Source organism: Cnephaeus nilssonii (genome assembly GCF_951640355.1).
Source record: "Cnephaeus nilssonii genome assembly, chromosome: 18".
Classification (NCBI taxonomy): Eukaryota; Metazoa; Chordata; class Mammalia; order Chiroptera; family Vespertilionidae; genus Cnephaeus; species Cnephaeus nilssonii.
Window position 1 is genome coordinate 51,573,409 of NC_137089.1, and position 21,749 is coordinate 51,595,157.

Below are 21,749 nucleotides of genomic sequence, written 5' to 3' on the forward strand. Positions count from 1 at the left end.
TTGGGTTAATTTGCATATCACTCCTGATTGGCTGGTGGCATAGCAGAGGTACGGTCAATTTATGTGTTTGTCTATTATTAGGTAAGACTAGAGGCCCGGTGCACGAAATTCATGCATTTGGGGGTGTCCCTCAGCCCAGCCTCCATCCTCTCCCAGTCTGGGACTCCTCAGGGGCTGTCTGCCTGTTGGCTAAACTGGCAGTTGGACATCCCTCTTGCAATCCAGGATCCCTTGTTCCTTACCACTCTCCTGCAGCGGAGGCGGGGGAGGCTCCTGCCACCACCGCTGTGCTTGCTAGCCGTGAGCCCAGCTTCTGGCTGAATGGTGCTCCCCCCGTGGGAGCGCACTGACCACCAAGGGGCAGCTCCTGCGTTGAGCGTCTGCCCCCTGGTGGTCAGTGCGCATCATAGCAACTGGTTGTTCTGGTCATTCCGCCGTAACGGTCACTTAGGCTTTTAATATATAGACTAGAGGCCCGATGCATGAAATTTGTGCAAGGGGCTCAGCCCTCGCAGCCCCAGCTTCATCTGGAAGGTCATCTGGAAGGATGTCCGGTCTAATTAGCATATTACACTTTTATTATTATAGACTAGTGACCTGGTGCACAAAATTCGTGCACATTAAAAGGGGATTAATTAGAGGAAATAATTTAATATTGCTATTTGCCCTTTCTCTATAATAGAAGTGTCAGAGATGAAAGAAAATTAGTAAAATGTATGTGAAAACCTTCCTCCTATCATAGTCTGGGGCACACCATGGGACCCAGAGTCAAGTCCCCGCTCACCCACATGCACCTCAAAATCGCGTGAGACCCAGACCCAGCCGGCCCCCCCCCCCCCACCATTGGGCTAGATCCAGACCTGGCCAGTCCCACCCTTGTCAAGCCCTGCCAGGCAGGGGGCATAGGCTCAGGTCCCCTGGCCTGGCGCCAGGGCGGGGGGCGTGCCTTGATGTCCTCCGTCAAGCCCTGCCAGGTGGGGGACACGACCTGAGATCCCCTGTCAAGCCCCGCTGGGTGGGGGCATGGCCTGAGGTCCCTGTCAGCCCCTCCAGGCAGGGGGGGGTGCAGCCTCAGGTCCCCCGGCCCAGCACCGGCAGGGGCCTGAGTTCCCCTGACCCAGCACTGGGGGTGCACCTTGAGGTCCCCCATCAAGCCCCACTGGGTGGTGGTGGGCACGGCCTGAGGTCCCCTGTCAAGCCCAGCCAGGCAGGGGTCGCAGCTTCAGGTCCCCTGGCCCGGTGCTGGGGCGGGGGTCTCAACCTGAGGTCCCCTGTCAAGCCCCACCTGGTGGGGGGCATGGCCTGAGGTCCCTGGCCTGGCGCTGGGCGGGGGGAGCAGCCTGAGGTCCCCTAGCTCAGCACCAGGATGGGAAGCGCACCTTGAGGTCCCCCGTCAAGCCCTGCAGGGCGGGGGTGTGTGGCCTCAGGTCCCCTGGCCTGGCACTGGGGCAGGGGGGCATGCCTGAGGTCCCCTGTCAAGCCCTGCCGGGTGGGGGACACGGTCTAAGGTCCCCTGTCAAGCCTTTCCAGGTGGGGGATGCAGCCTGAGGTCCCCTGTCAAGCCCCACGGGGGCAGGGGAGGGCGTAGCCTCAGGTCCCTGCTGATTGCTTGTTAAGGCTCCTTAAGGGAACTTGGCCTCAGCAGTGGGTGCAGCCATCTTTGTGATGGAGTGATGGTCAATTAGCATATTCCCTCTTTATTAGATAGGATAAGCTCATTAAGTATAAGTGTAATTATACTTAAAAACACACAAATTGGTTGGTACAGTTTTGAAGTACATTATTACTGTTTCAGAGTCTAAACTCTGGATCCAGCAGATGTTGGTTTGAATTATGGTTCTATTATTTACTAGCTTGTTTCCTTGGAAAATTACTTAATATATGTGTATCATTCCCTTTTAAAAAAATACTTTTATTGGTTTCAGAGAGGAAGGGAGGGGATAGAAAAATAGAAACATCAATGATGAGAGAGAGTCATTGATTGGCTGCCTCCTGCACGCCGCCCTCTCCCCCGCTCCTCGGGGATCAAGCCCGCAACCCAGGTATGTGCCCTTGACTGGAATTGAACCTGGGACCCTTCAGTCTGCAGGCTGACGCTCTCTCCACTAGCCAAACCAGCTATGGCTCATTCCCTTTTTTATAAAAGAAAAACCTATGTCATGGGATTATTGAGATTAAATGAATTCATTATGTAAACACAGCATAAGTGCCTGAGACTTAGTAAGCAGTATATTTTAGTTGTTACTGAAAATTGCTATTTTTACTTAAGTATGTATAACTTCAAATATTTTTCCTTCTCATTACATATGTGTTGAGTGTATATACCTCTTTGAAAAAAATATTTGCTTGGTATTCCATGGCATAATTTATTAACCAGGCTCTCATTAATGAGCCTCTAGGTGTTTTTCTGTTTTATTCCCCCTTTAATACAGACAATGCTGCAGTGAACATTTACATTTTTGCATATTTATGGAACATATGCTGGGTCAAAGTGGACACACAGTTTGCATTTTTGATAGAGCCTGTTTGTGCTACATTCCCACTTACAGTGCGTGACAGTGCCTGTTGCCTCACCCCCTTTTCCATGTGGGGTATTGTAAGTGGACTTTTTTGATATCACTTTGAGATTTTTATCAAAATAATGGCATGTTTACTTTTTTTACTTAATAAATTTTAAAAATGTTTTTATTTATTTCAGAGAAAGGAAGGAAGAGGGAGAGAGGGAGAGGGAGAGGGAGAGGGAGAGGGAGAGGGAGAGGGAGAGGGAGAGGGAGAGGGAGAGAGAGAGAGAGAGAGAGAGAGAGAGAGAGAAACATCAGTGATGAGAGAATAATCTATTGGCTGCCTCCTGCATGCCCCCTATTGGGGATTGAGCCCACAACCCAGGCATGTGCCCTGACCGGGACTCGAACCTTGACTTCCTGGTTCATGGGTTGATGCTCAACCACTGAGCCATATTGGCCGGGCAAATGGTATCAATTTGAATTCATAAAATACAACTATATCAACATAAGACTACATGTATGTTATATATATTAGGGCTCTATGTAAGATTAAGATTCCATTTGTAACATGGCTTCTGCTTAAAAAATTTTTTTGGAAGATAAACAGTTTGCTGTTCTTTAAACAAATCTATATTTCTTTACCTTTTCTCTTTCCCCTGGAATTAGTGGCCCTGCCTGCAGAGTCCATTGGAAAAGCGCCTCTTTAATTAGGCCTTTGTCATCTCCCCAACCAGATGAAACTCCTTTTGAATGTCCGGGGCTTTGTTTTATACTATCTTTATGGTACACACACAACTCTTAAGTTATATTGAAGTCATTGTGAATTTGTTTTATCCTCTTTTCTGTATTACATTAGGGGTCATTTTTATTTACCCTTTAAAAAAAAAAAAGAAAAAAAATTTCCATCCTCACCCGAGGAGTAAGGATGTTTTTCCCCATTAATTTTTTTAGTGAGTGGAAGGGAGGCGGGGGGTGCGGGGGGGCAGAGAGAGAAACACATCCTGCACTCAGCTTGCCTCCCAAACTCATCCTGATCAGGGCGGGGTATTGAAACTGCAACCCAGGTATGTGCCCTGGTGAGCAGGCTGACGCTCCAACCACTGGGCCACTCTGGCCAGGACTCATTCATTATTCACCCTTTTCATTCCTTGCATAATGCCTTACACGTAAGTAGGGATTGAATATATATTTGTTGATTTGAATTGGAATTAAATTTATACGGTTCAGTGGTTGAAATTGTACCCATTGATTTAATTCTTATCCTAAAAGTCCAGACTTATGTGTCTGTATGTACACCTCAGAAATAAGTGATATTCAGCCCAGCTGTCATGGCTCAGAGGTCAGGGTTCGATTCCCAGTCTGGGCACATGCCTAGATTATGGGCTCGATCCCCAGTGAGGGGTAGGCAGGAGGCAGCCAATCGATGATTCTCTCTCATCCTTGATGTTTCTCTTTCTCTCTCTCCCTCTCTGAAATCAATAAAAATATATTTAAAAAAAGAAATAAGTCTTATTCAGTAAGAGCCAAACAAGTTATCTTTAAAAGGAACTTTCCCCTGCAGGTAGGAATTTAATCATGAATTCCTTATCCTCAAATTTCTGTGGATAGTTTAAATGACATGCAATGCCATTGTTTTGTGTGGAGGTTTGTAGGCGCCCTTTCTCCATCTACCCACTTCTCTTTCCCTTGCCTCGTTACCTTTAATATTGGTTTATGCATCTGTCTCTTCAACAAGTGTTGTTGTTTTTTTCCATTTTTTCAGGGTAGGGACCAAGTTCTTTTCATTTTTGTGACCAACATATAGACACCCTAGTTATATATATATATGTATATCTTTTTATGTGTGTATGTATATATACATATATACTTTTTAAAAAAAATCCTCACCCGAGGACATTCACCCTTTTTAAAAAAATGAAAAAAAAAATTCAATCCTCACCCGAGGAGTAAGGATATTTTTTCCATTGATTTTTAGAGAGAGTGGAAGAGAGGGAAAGACAGAAAAAAATATCTATGTGAGAGAAATGCATCGATTGGTTGCCTTCTGCATGCTCCCTTACCAGGGCCTGGACCGAGGAGGAGCCTGCAACCAAGGTACGTGCCCTTGACCTGAATCTAACACCGTCCCTTTTGGTCCACAGGCCGACTCTCTATCCACTGAGCCAAACCGGCTAGGGCTATTTTTTAAGTCTGATACCTTTTTCTTATTTCTTTTATTAAAAAAATTTTTTTAAACCTTTACCCCTCTTGTTGGTAGAGATTTATAGAACCTGTTAAGCCAGTTGGGAGCTCATCACCCATTTTATAGCCACAAGGTGGCAGTAGTTGAGCAGAGATTGGTTTTATGCTTTATGAGTATTACTGTTTTTTAAGGTAGAGGGTGGCATATTACTCTTCAGCACATTGAAAAAATGGTTTGCAAGAGTTTTTAAGACCACACAATAGAACATTGTATTATTTTAAGATGGAGAATAACATTTACTATTTTAGCTTATTTATTTGGAATACTGATGTTACAAGACAGTTTATAGTTTCATTTTAGTGATAAATTTTATGCAAATATTTTGTAAATGTTACTTTTTCCTTTATTTTGGAAATTGATTTCAGAGGAAGGGAGAGGGAGGAAGAGATAGAAACATCGATGACGAGAGAGAATCATTGATTGGCTGTCTCCTGCACACTCCACACTGGGGATTGAGCCCACAACCTGGCATGTGCCCTGACCAGGAATTGAACTGTGACCTCCTGGTTCATAGGTCGATGCTCAACCACTGAGCCACGCCAGCTGAGCTACTTTTCACTTTTTCATGAACATTTTTATTGGCATTTTTTATTTCAAAATGCTGGAATATCCCAGTCCACAGAATACTTAAATCAGAATATATATATATATATATATATATATATATATATATATATATATAAATATTCACTATATATATATATATATATATATATATTCACAATATATATATATGTGTGTATATATATGTGATTTACTGGGAAAGGCTAAAATATAGCTTATTTAAAGGATTTTTTTCTATATAAGAGGGGAAATGCTCATATTTTTAATATGTTTTAAGTCTGTTAAATTCATGTAGTAGCAATATCATATAGTTTTATTTAACCTTTTGTTTTCTCACCAATTTTATATCAACAACTTTAAAAATTATAACAATATTTAAAAAACTAATATGTAACGGAATGTTGAAAATATTTGTGTGTAACCATAGTGCTGCTGGTTTTACATTAGCGAATTCTAGGAGCATTATTTCTGAGTTTGTAATAAAAATCTTCTGAAATCTTTAGTTTCAAAGTGGAATCTAACATTTTCAAAGCGTGTTTAAAAGAAATGACCAGTTAATATAAAAATAATGAAAGAGTGTGTTGGAAGTAGCTATGAATCTCTAGGGAAAGTAAGTTTTTGTCAACACCAATAAAATGTTTATAAGTAATACTATACATTTTCTAAAAGAAAAAATGAATATATTCTGCATGTATTTGTTTTGTGGGTGATCATATGATTTATTTCTAAGCAGTCAGACTCTTATGACTTCTTAAATTAGCATTAGCTTTTACTATTTTTATATTTCTTGAGTCTCATTTTTGCTTGAAAATCTTGCTCTCCTTTATTAAAAAATATATATTTTATTGATTTTTTACAGAAAGGAAGGGAGAGGGACAGAGAGTTAGAAACATTGATCAGCTGCCTCCTGCACACCTCCTCCTGGGGATGTGCCCGCAACCAAGGTACATGCCCTTGACTGGAATTGAACCTGGGACCCTTCAGTCCGCAGGCCGACGCTCTATCCACTGAGCCAAAAGGAGGGCCTTGCTCTCCTTTTAATGTGTGTAGGCTTTGTTTTATTTTGATTTTTCTTTTAAATGTCATATTACATTTTTCTTTTATTTACATTAAGTTTTGTAACATGATTACAGCTCTTGGGTTTGTTTTGGTCAGCATTAAATAATGGGAAATAAAGGAAACTCACGTTTGAATGGAGCCTGGTTTGTAGGGTAGGGATTTGGGAATAAAATTCAACAGTGTTGATGCAGTTTAAAGCTTTGGGTACTCTGGTGTGGGCAGTCGGCAGAGGATGCATGAATGGTAGATGCCCCATCCAGGAGTAGGCTGCTCAACAAGTGCCTTGGCCTAGTTGAGACATTGGGTTCTCCCACAGGAAATAAGTGCAAACTGAGGCAGAGAATATTGATACCAGAGAAATGTAAACTTACGTTCATATAAAAACCTGTACACAAATGTTCATAGTAGCTTTACTTTGTAATAGCCCAAACTGGAAATAACCCAGATATCTTTTCAGCTGATCAATGGTTAGATAAACTGGTCCATCTGTGCCATGGAATACTACTTAGCAATACAAAGGAACAAGCAGCTGATTCACACATCAGCCTGAGAATCTCAAGGGAATCATGCTGAGTGAAAAAAGCCAGTCCCAGAGGGTTACGGACCCTGTGATTCCATTTGAGTGACGTTCTTGAAATGACAAAATTATAGAGATGGGGAACAGATTAGTAGTTACTGAAATTTAGGGATGGGGTGGGCAGAAGGGAGATGGAGAGCAAAATGTAGCGCTAGAACTGTCCTGTAACTGGACTGTGGTGGCAAATACATGAGCCTTCCCATGTGATAAAATTGTATAAAACCCGAATGCGATGGTGTAATGTTATCCTGGGTCTTCCAAGATGTTACCATTGGGAGAACTGGGACAAAGGTGCGGGATCTCCATGTGCTATTTCTTACCATTGCATGTGTATTTACAGTGCTCTCAACATAGGAAGTTTAATTTAAAAACCATTTCACTAGTCTGTCAGGCCCAGCACTGGAAAGACCAACCCCATTATCCCACATCATTTCCTGTAAAATGATTTCTTTGGTTAGAAGCAGTGCCGTGTGGCATATCATGACTATGACGATGAAATTCTCTTAGTTTATGGATGGTGGTTTTGATGGAAGCTTTGTGGGCAGGGAAGGCAAATCCGTATTCAGAGTGTCTATTCCCGTGATAATATACTCATTTAGAGTGGTCCTGTGTAACCGTCCTGCCACCAGGGGGCCGGCTGACCTCCCCGGGAGTGCTGCTGTGTTGGAAGCTTAGTGCTGGTCTCTGCTCTTGGCGGTTGGTCATTTAGCAGAGTTGGGTGAGTGTAAGGCAGTGTTTCTTCCCACAGAAATTCAGGGCCCTGCAGCCTTGGCGAAATTTCTGGTTGTCCGGTGGTCCAGGACATGTTGAGATACCCCTCCGGCCCCTACCACGGAAGCACATCCCTGCTGCCAGGCCACTGTGTTCTTGAACCCATTTGCGAGGGGAAAGAGCTTGACCGATGTCCACAGGACTGGTTGTCTTGTCCCCTGATTATTAAGCTTCCTCTCTGCTGAAGAAATCATTCCCATGTGACTCATTCGTTCTTCCACTCTGTGTCCATTCAGAGAGATCTATGGTAGCTACATGTCTTTCCCAGACCACCTGTCATCTGTTTTCCAATTATGTTACTTCTAAATCCCCGACCAGCCAGCAAAATCATGGGTCACTTCACACAAATCAACATAGATTCATACCTTGGCCCTGTCTTTGTCCAGGCAAAATGATCATTCAGGTGAACTGCTCAGTGTGGCTATGCCTTCACCACTGTCCTTCCGTCACCTGAGAGTCACCTGGAGAGGCTTGTCAGAGTCTCCATTCTGTGTGGCACGAGGCACAGATACGTCCAGGCACCCCCACGTGCCGGGTGGTAAAGGCCGAGCAGTAGAATAGCCTGCCTGGTGGCCTGGACCTGTTGTCTTGTTCTGGGCCCCAGTCAGAATTGGCAGCTTTTCGGGTCACTTGGTGTAAAGGTTGGAGAGGCATGTTCAAATAAGGTATTTGTTGCCTCCAAAATTCAGGCCCTGGTGAGCATAGGTTTGGAAAAACTGTAAATTTAAAAAAGTAATCAGCCTGCATTATTCGTTCAGTCATCCCTCAGTAATTCCAGTATGTAAAACAACTAGAAAGTGACAGCACAAAACAATTAAAGAAGCTGTTTTCCTTTGAATAAAATTATAACGGGGTCAAGCCATTAAAAATACTGCATTATGAACTCATGTTCAGCTTGCTAATTGCAGGACCCTTAATCATTTTTACCTGACTGTGCGAAAATTGTATTACAAGAAGTCACTCTCCCTAAGCCTGAATTGGAAGGCATGTTTTTGCAGGTGGTCAGTACTGGGAGTAAGTCCGTCGCCTCCTGGATGCCCTCCTCACAGGCTCAGACTCCCCTCCTCCCCAGGCAGGAGGCTTTGGCCAAGGCCACTCCGAACGCTGCTCAGAGTCCTGCTCTCACTCGGCCACCCGGCCACGCTGGCTCCTCTTCACAAAGTAAAAGGAAAAAATGAAGTTGAAGAGTATACCTGGCTTTTTAAAGCAAAATCCCATGTAAATCTCTTTTACGATTGCTGCAAAATGTAAATATACAGCAAACTGACTTTTAAACTTCCCCAGTAAGATTTTATTATATCCACCGTATTATATCTTTATATTGAATTATATGCACATAAATACCTCTTTTCATATTTAGGGCTCTCTGAAAGGCGTGGAATCCTTCGCGTCTATGCTGAGACATTCTCCTCTCACTCAGATGGGACCTGCCAAGGATAAAATCGTCATTGGGCGAATCTTTCATATTGTGGAGAAGGATCTTTACATAGATTTTGGCGGCAAGTTTCATTGTGTGTGTACAAGACCAGAAGTGGATGGAGAGTAAGTACAGTCATTTCCAAGTGCTTTAATAGTGTTTCCATAAAGTTGAGATACTTCAAAAGTAGATTATTGGACTTTAGTTGGTGGTTTTAAAAAAGACAGAAAATATGCTTATTTCTCTCATAATGCCAGTTTGCCAAGTTGGGGCCAGATTCATGTCTTCTCAAAGCAGTGAAAATAGTTTTGGGAAGAGTTGACCGTTCATCCTTTGTTTTCCCAAATGATAAACAACAGTCACGGCGTAAGCCCTGTGGCTCTCTGGTTCCACAGTCTAGCAGTTCTTTGTAGCAGTGTGCTCAGGGGTGGCTCACTGCAGCCGGACTGCACCTGCCTGGCTGCCTGCTTCCTTCCCCCTCCCTCCGGGACACGCTCTGACGCTGGGAGCACAACTACAGCTCTGGGGCTACGGACAGTTTTTCTGAGAAAAACTTTCTACTTAGCCAGTTCTTTGTCGTCCAGTTTCCAATTTATCCGGGAAAGGAGGGTTATACTCTTTACAAAATAGTTGTCCAGTCTCTTGATTTCTACACGTAGAGATACTTCGGTTCTTTCTGAAACCCTCCTCCGGGTCTCTTACAGCTGCCTGTCACTTAGCTTTGAAAGTATACTGATCTTACTGTCTACAATATTTTATTTTTATTTTTATTTCAGAGAGGAACAGAGAGGGAGAGAGAGAAACATCAATGATGAGAATCATTGATTGGCTGCTTCCTGCACGCCCCCTACTGGGGATCGAGCCTGCAACCTGGGTATATACCCTGACAGGGAATTGGTCGCAGACCTCCTGGTTCATAGGTCGACACTCAACCATTGGGCCTCGCCGGCCGGGCTACCATATTTTAAAGTACTGTTTCAGTTATGTTGCCTTTCTACTTGAATCCAAACCAGAATTTGAGGGTGGGAGATATTTGATTCAAATCTTACCTGTAGCCTTTATCATTGGTGGAAAGATGACAACACCAAATGGGCAGCGATGAGATCTCACAGGTCTCTGGTCTCCCCACTGCATGCCAGCAGGTGTAGAGGACATGACAGGATGCAGCAGCTGACTGGCTGGACACATGTTTGCTCTCTGCCTTCATGTCAGGCCGCTGACTGCACATATTCTGGCAGATTCCTGCTTTGATATATTTATTTAAGTGACTTTAAATAAGATGTAAGTATTTACCTAATTTGTTTATTATTCATCAGCCTGACCTTTTTTATCCCTTTTGAGAACCATTTTTCTCTTCATTTAGAGTTGTGTGTAGTTGAACCTATTCTGTAGGATCATTTAAATATTAACCCTTTGCACTCGCTTGCTTTTTTCTCGATTCCTTTATTCTAATGCTAACCGTGTTGAGTCACACTCGACATCCGAGTGCAAAAGGTTAATAAGATACATGAAAACTCAAATTTAATAAAATACCCAGCTTAACAAAATGGTTTAATTTTTTTATTAGTGCTTTCAATAAGTTCAGTGGCCTTTCAAACTTGTAGTAATGGATAAGATCAGAAATCATTTGGGTTTACCGAATATCCGAATGAGTGAGGCACAAGCCTTTCAATAAGTTCTATAACTTTTTTTCTTTTACATTAGTTTTGTGGTTTTTTTGAGAAAAAACTTTGTTTATTAATTGACAGTGACTGATACAGGGTAAATGAATAATTATTTTACATTAGTTTTTGATTATGGCTTAAAGAAACGGTTTGGCCTTTGTCCCAGGAAGCGCTCGAGTTGTGCAGAAAGGCTGCCGCGATTGCTCTGGGCGGAGCCGCTCTGCATTCAGTGTTTAAAGTGTGGGGAGTGGTGGTGGGTATTTCTACTGCAAAAAAGTAAAATGTTTGAGAAACATTTTTAAAAGAAAAATTAGTTCTAGAAATACACTACATTAACAGTAACATTCAGAATATAAACTAGTATTTAGGCATGTTCAGTAGTGTGATCTAGTTAGAGTGAATTGCAAAATAGAAATATTATAAGTAAATTTCGAGATTTTAGAGGTGTGGATGGGGCCTAATTTTTACAGTACCCACCTCAAAAGTTATAACTTATATTGTTTTTCTTTCATATCAGCTTCTGTCTTGTAATCAGAATTATATTGTAACAAATCAGAATGACTCTGGCACTAACTTCTGGTAATTAATTGAAGTAATGACTTGCTGAGTTAATGAACATTCTCTTCTTTTCTATAAAACCCACTGTTGATACCAGTACCACATGGACAGTTAGAAAGTAGATGTCCTCTACTATCCTGGGCACTTTTGCTTCTTCCAGTTGAGGTATATCTTTAGCAAAAGCTAGTTGTGTTTGTTCCAAAACCTGTTTATATTCTTGTTAAATACTATATTTGATTATTGCCTAAACTAATAAAATATGAGTACAGAAAGGGTTTTTGTTTTTATGAAATATAATTTTGGAAAGACTTCTCATAAAGGAGAGATTTTGTTTTTAAACAAAATTGTTATTGAATTTGAACGAGTAAACCATAACGATTGGAGGGGTCAGATCATAGAAATCTGGAAGGAATTACTTTCCAAATGTCCTTCGGTCCCTGTTTTACACTGAAATGGCTGCCTCTGGCCATTGCAGACACTGCAGTGGGGGATTGTTTGTGCCAGGAAATCAGCACCGGGCCCCAGGATTGAGCTTCTACTCGGGGAGAAGGCCTGGCCCCACAGTAGGACATGTGCATTAATCGCTAAGTTAATGTCTTTGCAGCATATGAGTATACTTTTTAACGAGTCCTCACTTCAGTCTACTTTTCCATGAAGCACTCCTATGAGTCAGAGAGCTTCTGCTACTTAAAAATATAAAACACTCTGTCCATCATGTGAAGCTGCCTGCCCTTTTCTTCAGACATTTTTCCTGTGTCAATAATACAGCATACACTTTCCCAAACTGGTCCTAGTGTGGATTAAGGTCCCTTTCCCTATAAAGTGGTCGGCAAACTCATTAGTCAACAGAGCCAAATATCAACAGTACAACAATTGAAATTTCTTTTGAGAGCCAAATTTTTTAAACTTAAACTTCTTCTAACGCCACTTCTTCAAAATAGACTCGCCCAGGCCATGGTATTTTGTGGAAGAGCCACACTCAAGGGGCCAAAGAGCCGCATGTGGCTCGCGAGCCGCAGTTTGCCGACCACGGCCCTATCCCATGTGATAATCATGATAGCTAGGTTTTTTTTTAAAACCTACATTGGACTTTATGTATGTCATCTGATTTATTCCTCCTTAAGAAGCATAAAAAGTAGAAGCTATTACCCCCATTTACCAAATCAAGAAAATGAGTCTCTGAGCATGAAGCATTCCAGTCATACAATTGCTTATTACCAAGGCAGGGGCTTCGACCTAGAGCTGTGTGTTACCAGTGCCGGGAATGTTCTCTTCACTCTCAAGTGCTGTTCTCTAAATCCTACAATATAGAGTTCTTAATATCTTATAAAAACCTCCTAAAACAGTCTCACATAGGAATCAGTTTAATGCAGGGACCTTGAAGGCATGTGGTAATGAAGCTTGATGGAGGTCTGTTAAAGAATGGCAGGTCACCTGTTACAGTGTCCTTAGTTACGGTGTCCATGGTTATGGTACACCGGGGCCCTTGGTGTGGTGTCCATAGTGTGCTTGGATAGTGTTACCAGCAATTAGCTGATGAACAGTGGGTCCAGGTTTTGTTTCAGAATGAATGCTTTATCATAATTATAGTGATACCTGTGGTTACAAGAACTTAATGTCTGGCAATTATTAGTAGCTTAGAGTCAGCATCCCTGTAGTTACTTGGGAATAATAAGTTTATTCTACAAAGAGTAGAAAGTTGACTCTTTATAGATGTAACACTTAATTTTTAATTATTAGATTGATTCTTTTTGTAAAATGTCATCTACTTTCTTTGAACATTGTTAGACCTAAAGTAGTTTAACCTGCTTTTTTTGGTCTTTGTTTTTGATGACCAGGATCAAAGTAATAAACATTAATTTCTGTGTTGTATCATAATTCAAATATATAGAATTATTGCTCCTTAACCACATTACCCCCAATTATGTAGTTTTTGTGTTTCACCTATGGGTGTCATCTTTTTTTTTCTGTTGCTGCTCCTGTGTTTGCATTTTTAGCTGAGACCTCTTAATTTCTTCTTCTAATATTCTGATGCCTGGGGAACTGGTTACCAAATTTGTTGTGCTGAAAAAATAAGAACAACTAGTGCTTGAATAAGAACCTTGCAGCCTCTTCTCTAGATAAGTGTGTGCACTTGGACTTCAGCGTGCATTTTGACAGCTCCAGCAGTCCTCGGCTTAACTCTGCATGGGTTCTGTGGGGACTTGATGCCACCAGATAACTGACTTCCTGAAGAGTGAGGTGTGACCGGGTGCAGTCCTGCCTGTGTTGACGGCTGTTCACTGAGCTCTCGATAGGGTTTGTCACATATTGGAACAGTGTATGCTGAACTGGTCAGGTGCTGAGTGTCTTTGACATGAGCAGATACTGTGGTTGAGACTTTAACACCTCCAGCAGGACCAGTAGTGAAAATAACATGGATTATTGGATCGCAAGTACTATTTGAGGTGGTACCAATTCCTACAGTGAATTTGTAACTAAATCAGTAAATTTCTTAAGAACATCATTAAGTCCAAAATATTGCTTTATGGTGTTGATTACTTTGGTTGGCATGGAATATACCTATAATACATTTTATGAGTCTCAAGAATTAAGCTGTTTATTTTATTTTTAAATAAAATGGGTCATGTACAGTTTTTCATGGAATCAGCAAATATTTAATGAGCCACCTGTATGTCTAATGCTAGCTATGTACAGATTAAAGGCAACCCTTGCTCTCAGGGAGGTGATGGTTCAGTTGTGGGGACAGAGAGTGAACACACGTATATAACAGGTTTCCTGGCTTCTGTGGGGATTTGGAGAAGAGGGGATCACTGAACCTGTCAGCTTGTGCCAGGAGGTTTCCCAGAGGAACTCACATGGAACTGAGTTGTAAAGCGTGGGTGATGGTAGGAGATAGAAGTGGGCGAGGTAGAAGGGAGCCGCACTTGCAGAATACTTAGCGAGAGAGAGCCTGGCTCTGCTGGGAACTCAGGTGGCTTCCTTGGCTTAATTACATGATGAGAATTACGTGAATTACGCCTGAGGATCAAGAAAGGAGATTTTCGTTAGCAGTTTAGGGGACAGAAGGACCAGGTCTTGGTGACTGAGTAATTGTGGGTCCTGAGGCAGAAGGAATGATGTTTGGTTTCAGATGTAAATGACTATGTGGATAGTAAATTGGGTTGTATTGGTTGGGTAGGTGGGGGAGGGGATGTATTACATTGATATTTTTGCCAGCTTCAAAAATTAAAATGCCAGATTTAGATCGGTTTGATTCTCTCATTCCCACTCATGGTCATAATACTTTTGATTATTATCAGTTAGAAATATAAAATATTGAAATATAAAATCCTTGTGGTTAAATCATGCTTATCTTTTGGTTAAAGGGCCAAATTCTCTAAATCTTTTCATTAAGTTGTATTTTGATTTTTCATGAATGGTATACATTTCTGTAAAATCCTGAAGTCCAGTTTTATTTTGTAAATATATTTTTGTTGATTTCAGAGAGGGAGAGAGAGAAACAGCTATGAAAGAGAATCATTGATTGGCTGCCTCCTGCATGCCCCCTACTGGGGATCAAGCCCACAACCCTGGCATGTGCCCTGACCGGGAATTAAACCCTGACTTCTGAGGTTCACTGGTTGACGCACAACCACCGACCCACGCCAGCTGGGCTGAAGTCCAGTTTTATAAGGGAAGTCCACTTATGTTTTAATGTGTTCATGAAGATTACATCTTTTAAAGCATTATTTCTACACCGGCATCTTTGTCACAACACACATGATTGACAGCTCTGAAATCGCAGTTTCAAAACAAGCATGATTGGCAGTTCTAAGGTAACTAGCACATGCACTGAATATTATTCGTACTTTTGTGTGACAATGAGGTGGAATAAACAAGCTGATTCCCCAGTCTTTGTTTCTATTTCGGGTTGTATGATGTATCAGATCAAATGAAGAGTGAATGGATGGATGTTGAATGTTTCAAAATCTGAAGTTTTCAAGGTGTATTTGTGGGGGAATAGAGAAAATAAGAATTTGAATGAAGCGGTTTTTTTTATTCCAGTGGATGTTGTACACAATTAAAATGCGTGTTTGTTTTTCAATAAATTGGTGATTTAAAATTATTATATTAGATTTTTATTAAAAGATCTCTGGTTATTTTTTAGGAAAAAAGAGCATCTGTTATATTTAACCTTTTAGTAAGACACCTTAAGACTATGTATAAATTATAAAATATGATCTCAGAAATGTTCTGAGTTCATGAAACACTTGTAATTCAGTCTTTGAATAACATTAAGATAGAAAAGACAAATAAATTAAAAAACCCTAAGCTCACAGAGACAGGAAACAGATTGGCGGTTGCCAGAGGGAGAGGCTAGTGGGCAAAATGAGTGAAGGTGGTCAAAAATACAGATTTCCAGTTATAAAATAAAGAAGTCATGGTGACTATAGTTAATAACACTGTGTTGCATATTTGAAAGCTTCTGAGAGAGTAGATCTTAAAAGTTCTCGTCACAAGAGAAAATTTCTTGTGTAACTGTGTGGTGACACATGATAACTAGGTTTACTGTGGTGATCATTTTACAATATGTACAAATATTGAATCATTACGTTGTACACCTGAGACTAATATAATGTTATATGTCAATTATACCTCTATAAACAAGTTTAAAAAATTAATAGCATTAGTGGTCACCCTCCTGCCCCCAGGATATATGGCATAGCAATGTTTTATTGGATTGATTTATTCTATTGGATTCTATTTGATTGATGTGCAAACTTGATTTGCTTTCATGTAGCATGTTCACATATGTATAGCTGTATTATCCCAGAGATTGTGTAAGTTTATATGTCTAGTAAGGTTGTCTTATATGCCTTCCCAGGACTGTAAAGGTTAAAAGTGAATCTGGAAACTATGATGGTGGCTGCTTGTTAAGGAATGCAAGTAATTAAGTGTTCCCACAAAAGCTTTGAAGTTAATATCTTAATAGGACAAAGAGGAAAATAAGTCAAAGCTGTACTCCCACAATTAGTTCAGGCTGTAGTTCTATTGAGTTAAGAGTAGGTTTTAAAAAATTAAAAACTATCTTAATAGGAAGCGTGAGTTCTATTTTAATTTTTATTAATTTAGATTGCCACTTGATAACATCTAGAGACTTTCAGAGACCCAGAATGTCAGCAAGTATTTTGTAATTTGTGATTAATAAGAATAATGATAGCTAACATTTGTTGAGCACTCTCTGTGCGAGGCACTTTGCTAAGGGATTTGCAAGCATCATTTTCTTTAATCTTTACTACTCTAAGGTCCATACTGATAGAATCCTTACTTAAAAACACTAAGGAAAGAATAGCTTACAGAGCTTTTAAGCAAAGTACTCAAGGACAAGAGCTGGTAAGTTATCAGACCTGAGACAGTGTGGCTCTAAGTCCATGCTTTATGCAAACCAAGTACAGTTCCAGGTTTGCATGTGGTTTGTCATTTTCTCAGCAATATTTACTGAGTCTGTTAATCACAGTGTGCTGACTGCAGTCAGGAAGGATCGCGTGCTATTTTTAGGAGAGACACATGGAGCACAGGGCACAGGAGTGCATGAATAAAGGCTAAATGAGCGATAGGGTCAGGTAGGCATACAAGTGTTCCAAGGGGAAAGAAGTTAGAGAAATGATAGTTGAAATGGTTTTATAAACCAACCAAATAAGGGCCTCCTCAAAGCGATAAAACTTGAGCTAGATTCTGAAAGCTCGAGAAAGGGTGTTGGGAGAGTGAGCAAGGCACAGATTTGAGAGAGGGCTGGGCAGGGTTGTATGAATTATCTACAGCTGTGTAGCATATTCTCCAAAACTTAGGGGCTTACAGCAGTAAACATCCTCTCACACAAAGGCTGGAGGTCAGGAATCCAGGAGTGTCTTAGCTGGACAGTTCTGCCTCAGGGTTTCTCCTGAGCTTCAGGCAAGATAGTGGCCAGGGCTGCAGGATTTGTTTCCAAGGTGGCTCCCAACATGCTGGCTGTGGGCAGGAGGCCGCAGTTCCGCTCCTGTGGGCCTCTCCAGTGGGCTGCGTGAGTGTCCTCACACATAGTTAGCTTCCCCAGAATGAGTCATCTAAGAAAGAGCACGTTTGGGGCAGTTGTGATGTATTTTATGACCTGGTCACACATTGTCACCTCTCCCATATTGTATCCATTAGGAGCAAGTCACTAAGCCCAACCCACACTCAAGGCGGGGAGGGTGTTAGTCTGCACCTTTTAAGAGGGAGATGTGTACCAAATGTGAGCACATATTTTAAAAGCACACAGTGGTCAAGAGCTTGCAGCTTGGCCGAAGTTTTAGGGGGGTAATGAAATATTTGCTTTGCTAGACAGGCCAGGATCCTTAAAGGGAAATTCTGAATTTCAGCTTAAATAGTCATGACAGTGGAGAGATAGAAGAGTGGCTCTGGGAATTGGTCTTTTGGACGATGACCTAGCAGTGTTGTGTGAGAGGCATGGGCACAGCAAGCCCAGCTCTGAGGCTGCTGTACAACCCCGGAAGGGCCGGTTCAAGGGCCAGTTCGGGGCTGGGCTAGAGTGAGAGGTGGGAAAGGGAGCTAGGAGAGGCTGCTCAGAGAAATGACAGGTTTCCAGCCCCAGAGACTGAAAAATAGAAGTCCCAGCAGTAGGGAAGTGGGGTAGAGTTCGGCTGTAGAATAACAGACCTGGATTAGCAACTTCATATTGGCCTCTTTCTTTATTTCCTGCCTTTATCAGCAACAAAACAAAACAACCAAAAACCAAGGGCCGCAGCATTAGTGCAGCTGTGGGCTTGGGCCACATGAAGCGGGGGGTACTGGTTGGAAGAAATCTCGCCGTGTTCAGGTCGCAGCAGCCTGTTAGAGCAGCTTTGTTTCGCAAAGTGAAGTGCAGGTGTGAAAATGGCAGATGGGAGTCCAGAGACCTTGCCAGGTGCCGTCAGGATGTGTTCTCAGTGTCCAGCCTCCGCCAGCGCTCTCAAGACTTGCGCTCCTTTCTGGACTTCTCTTTGCCTTTTTACTCCTAGCCTCTTGTTCCTCTTCTCCACCTCCTCAGCTGGTAAATCAAGCTAAGGTTTAATCTGCATGAAATTGCTGGCTTTTAAAAAATAGTTGAATAACTGAAATTTTATCGGATTCAACCTGATACTCCCTAGATTTCCTGTTCTCTACCTTAAATTTTCTTTGATCATCTTTTCTAAAGAGATTGATAAAATTGGGGAACATTTTACCTGTTTCTCCTTCAAACGATTGTTCTATTCCTCTGTCCCCCAGATTGCCCTGGTTTCTAAATTCCCATTTGTTCCTCAGTTCAGCCCACCTGGCCCTCGCTTGCCATTGTGCGTGTGTCAGGAACCTTCTGGCCACCTTCCTTCCCGCAGCTACCGCACGCTCTATGTAGGCAACACTGTGCCTTGCCTGCTCCCTTTTCTGAAATTGTCATAAAACTTCAACATCTCGGTTCTCCGTCTACTTCCCTGTTCTTTTTAACATTCCTCTAAAAGTGCTGTACAAAATTTAGAGGATAAAAATGGTAGGGAGGAGACACAGTAGTTTTTGCATGTGTCGGGAGGTTGAGTAGGGCAAGTATCAGGAAGGACATGGGAGTGGATGACAAGAGGCTGGGTTCTAACCCTGGGCTAATTGAACCAAGAGAATTGTTCAAAGAGCTGTGTTTTGACCTGGCCAGCATGGCTCAGTGGTTGCGAGTCAGCCTATGAACCAGGAGGTCACGGTTCGATTCTCCGTCAGGGCACATGCTCCGGTTGTGGGCTCCATCCCCAGTGAAGGGCAGCAGGAGGTCAATGATTCTCTCTCATCATTGATGTTTCTCTCTCTCTCTCTCTCTCTCTCTCTTTCTCTCTCTCTCCCTTCCTCCCTGAAATCAGTAAAAATGTATTTTTTAAAAAAGAGCACTGTTTTGGAGTGCCTCTATTTTAAAAGCCACAGCATTATCATAATTGAAAAACACTTTGTATGCCGATAAATGACACTTATAAATGTCTTCATATGTATCCCTTTTTCTTTTATTTGGTAAATTAGGAATCAGTGTAGCCCTATACTTGAAAATGTGATTCTTTGTTTTTAGCTTGTTTTAATTTTTAAGGAAAGATTTTTCCATAAGTATATTACAGCTAGGTTTCTTTTTTTTTAATTTTAAAATATTTATTTTATTGATTTTTTACAGAGAGGAAGGGAGAGGGATAGAGAGTTAGAAACATCGATGAGAGAGAAACATCAAACAGCTGCCTCCTGCACACCCCCCACTGGGGATGTGCCCGCAACCAAGGTACATGCCCTTGACCAGAATTGAACCTGGGACCCTTCAGTCTGCAGGCTGACGCTCTATCCACTGAGCCAAACCGGTTAGGGCAGCTAGGTTTCTTTTAAAGTTTGAATTCAAAACCTTAATTTGGACCTAAAATAAAATACTTTGTGTTTCTTTTTAAAATGCAAATTAGCGATTAAATAGGTATAATTGGTCCTTAATTAGTACTGATTGAGCATATTATAACTGTTCATATGGATTTTATGCTGTTGCCCATGTCGTTTCTTTAATTTTTTAAGCAAATCTTTTCTTGATGTATTTTTCTTGAAAGCATTTTCTTTTATATACAGTTCTTTTTCAAAATGGGGTTAGCAACTATTTGCTATGATATATAATGGAGAGAGCTATACTTCTCTTAGTGTGGAATATATGATTTGAAATTATTTGGCTTCCAAACTATATTGCTATGAATGCACATATTTTGAGACTTAGTATCTTTATTAGAGTTAACCTTACTTCAGAAGTTCTATTTTACTCACCACCCATTTTTTTTGGTTACTGTATTTTCCGGCGTATAAGACAACTGGGCGTATAGAAGATTTTCCTGGGTTAAAAAGTCATCTTATATGCCAGAAAATACGGTATACTGATTTATTTTGTATTTATTATAAAGATATATGCCAAACTATTTTTGAAAGTTAATAGCTAAACATAAACTCTTTTATTTATATATATATATATATATTTTATTGATTTTTTACAGAGAGGAAGGTAGAGGGATAGAGAGCTAGAAACATCGATGAGAGAGAAACATCGACCAGCTGCCTCCTGCACACCCCCCCCACCGGGGATGTGCCCGCAACCAATGCACATGCCCTTGCCCGGAATCGAACCCGGGACTATTCAGTCCGCAGGCCGACGCTCTATCCACTGAGCCAAACCGGTTTCAGCAACATAAACTCTTTAAATCTGAAAATCATTTCCAGATATGAAATATCTTTTTTCTTTTTTAAAAAAATATATTTTATTGATTTTTTTTTTTACAGAGAGGAAGGGAGAGGGAGAGAGAGTTAGAAACATCAATGAGAGAGAAACATCAATCAGTTGCCTCCTGCACACCCTCTACTGGGCATGTGCCCACAACCAAGGTACATGCCCTTGACTGGAATCGAACCTGGGACCATTCAGTCCACAGGCCGATGTTCTATCCACTGAGCCAAACCAGCTAGGGCGAAATATCTTTTTTCTAATTGCCATTGTAAATATTTTAACCTGCCTGTTTTCTGGATGTAATTTATTTAGAAACTTTAATTCTGAATTTAGCTTGTCTTTCAAATATAATGCCTTCACCGTGAATTTTTTAAGTTCTTTATTTCATTTATTTCACTGAAGGAAACATACAAAATTTGAAGGAACTTGTTCCAAAAGTAAAGCTCAGAGAATATGCTAGTTTGTAATATAAGGTCTCTGTGTTAGTAATGGTCATGATGGTGATGATGTTCATGACTGTGAGTAGCAGCAGCCACTTCCTAAATTTTAGGACTGTTATGAAATTCTTCCTCTAAAATAATCTGAAGTCACTTTAAGAAAATAAACATATGCTATGTCTTTTGGGAAAAATAATTTTAATGTGTGGCATAGTGCTTTGCAGATTATAAGTTCACCATAAATATTCATTGCTTACTTTTTTGATAGACAGGAGTCACAAAAGCATTTAGCTAACAACAGTAGAGTGTTGCAATTATTGTTTGAGATAACTGTCTTAGAGTTTTATTGGTGTTATAAAGGAATAAAATAACCTTCATTAAAGAGGATTGAGTATTCCTGTTTCAGTAAAGAATTGAGAGCCATCTAAGTTTTGAGAAGAAAAATAAAATTAATGTTGACTTCAATGAAAATTTCTTATTTTCTAGAATTGAAAATTAGGAGCTACATGTTCTTATCTTCATAGTTGTCTAATCTATCTATATATATAAAAGCCTAAGTGACCGTTACGACCAGTCGACCGAATGACTAGTCGACCGGTCGCTATGACGCACACTGACCACCACGGGGCAGATGCTCAACACAGGAACTGCCCCCTGGTGGTCAGTGTGCTCCCACAGCCAACCTCTCATGGCCGGCCAACCTTCC

The 21,749-nt window shown here is 41.2% G+C and overlaps 1 protein-coding gene across 1 annotated transcript in view; it reads left to right on the top strand.

Annotated features, from left to right (window-relative positions):
• Window positions 1-21,749, top strand: part of MRPS28 (mitochondrial ribosomal protein S28) — a 101,804-nt gene that overhangs the window by 7,862 nt on the left and 72,193 nt on the right. The window contains exon 2 of the mRNA XM_079795896.1: window positions 9,078-9,259. Within this exon, the coding sequence (XP_079652022.1) occupies window positions 9,078-9,259 (182 nt within the window). The remainder of the gene's footprint in view (window positions 1-9,077; window positions 9,260-21,749) is intronic.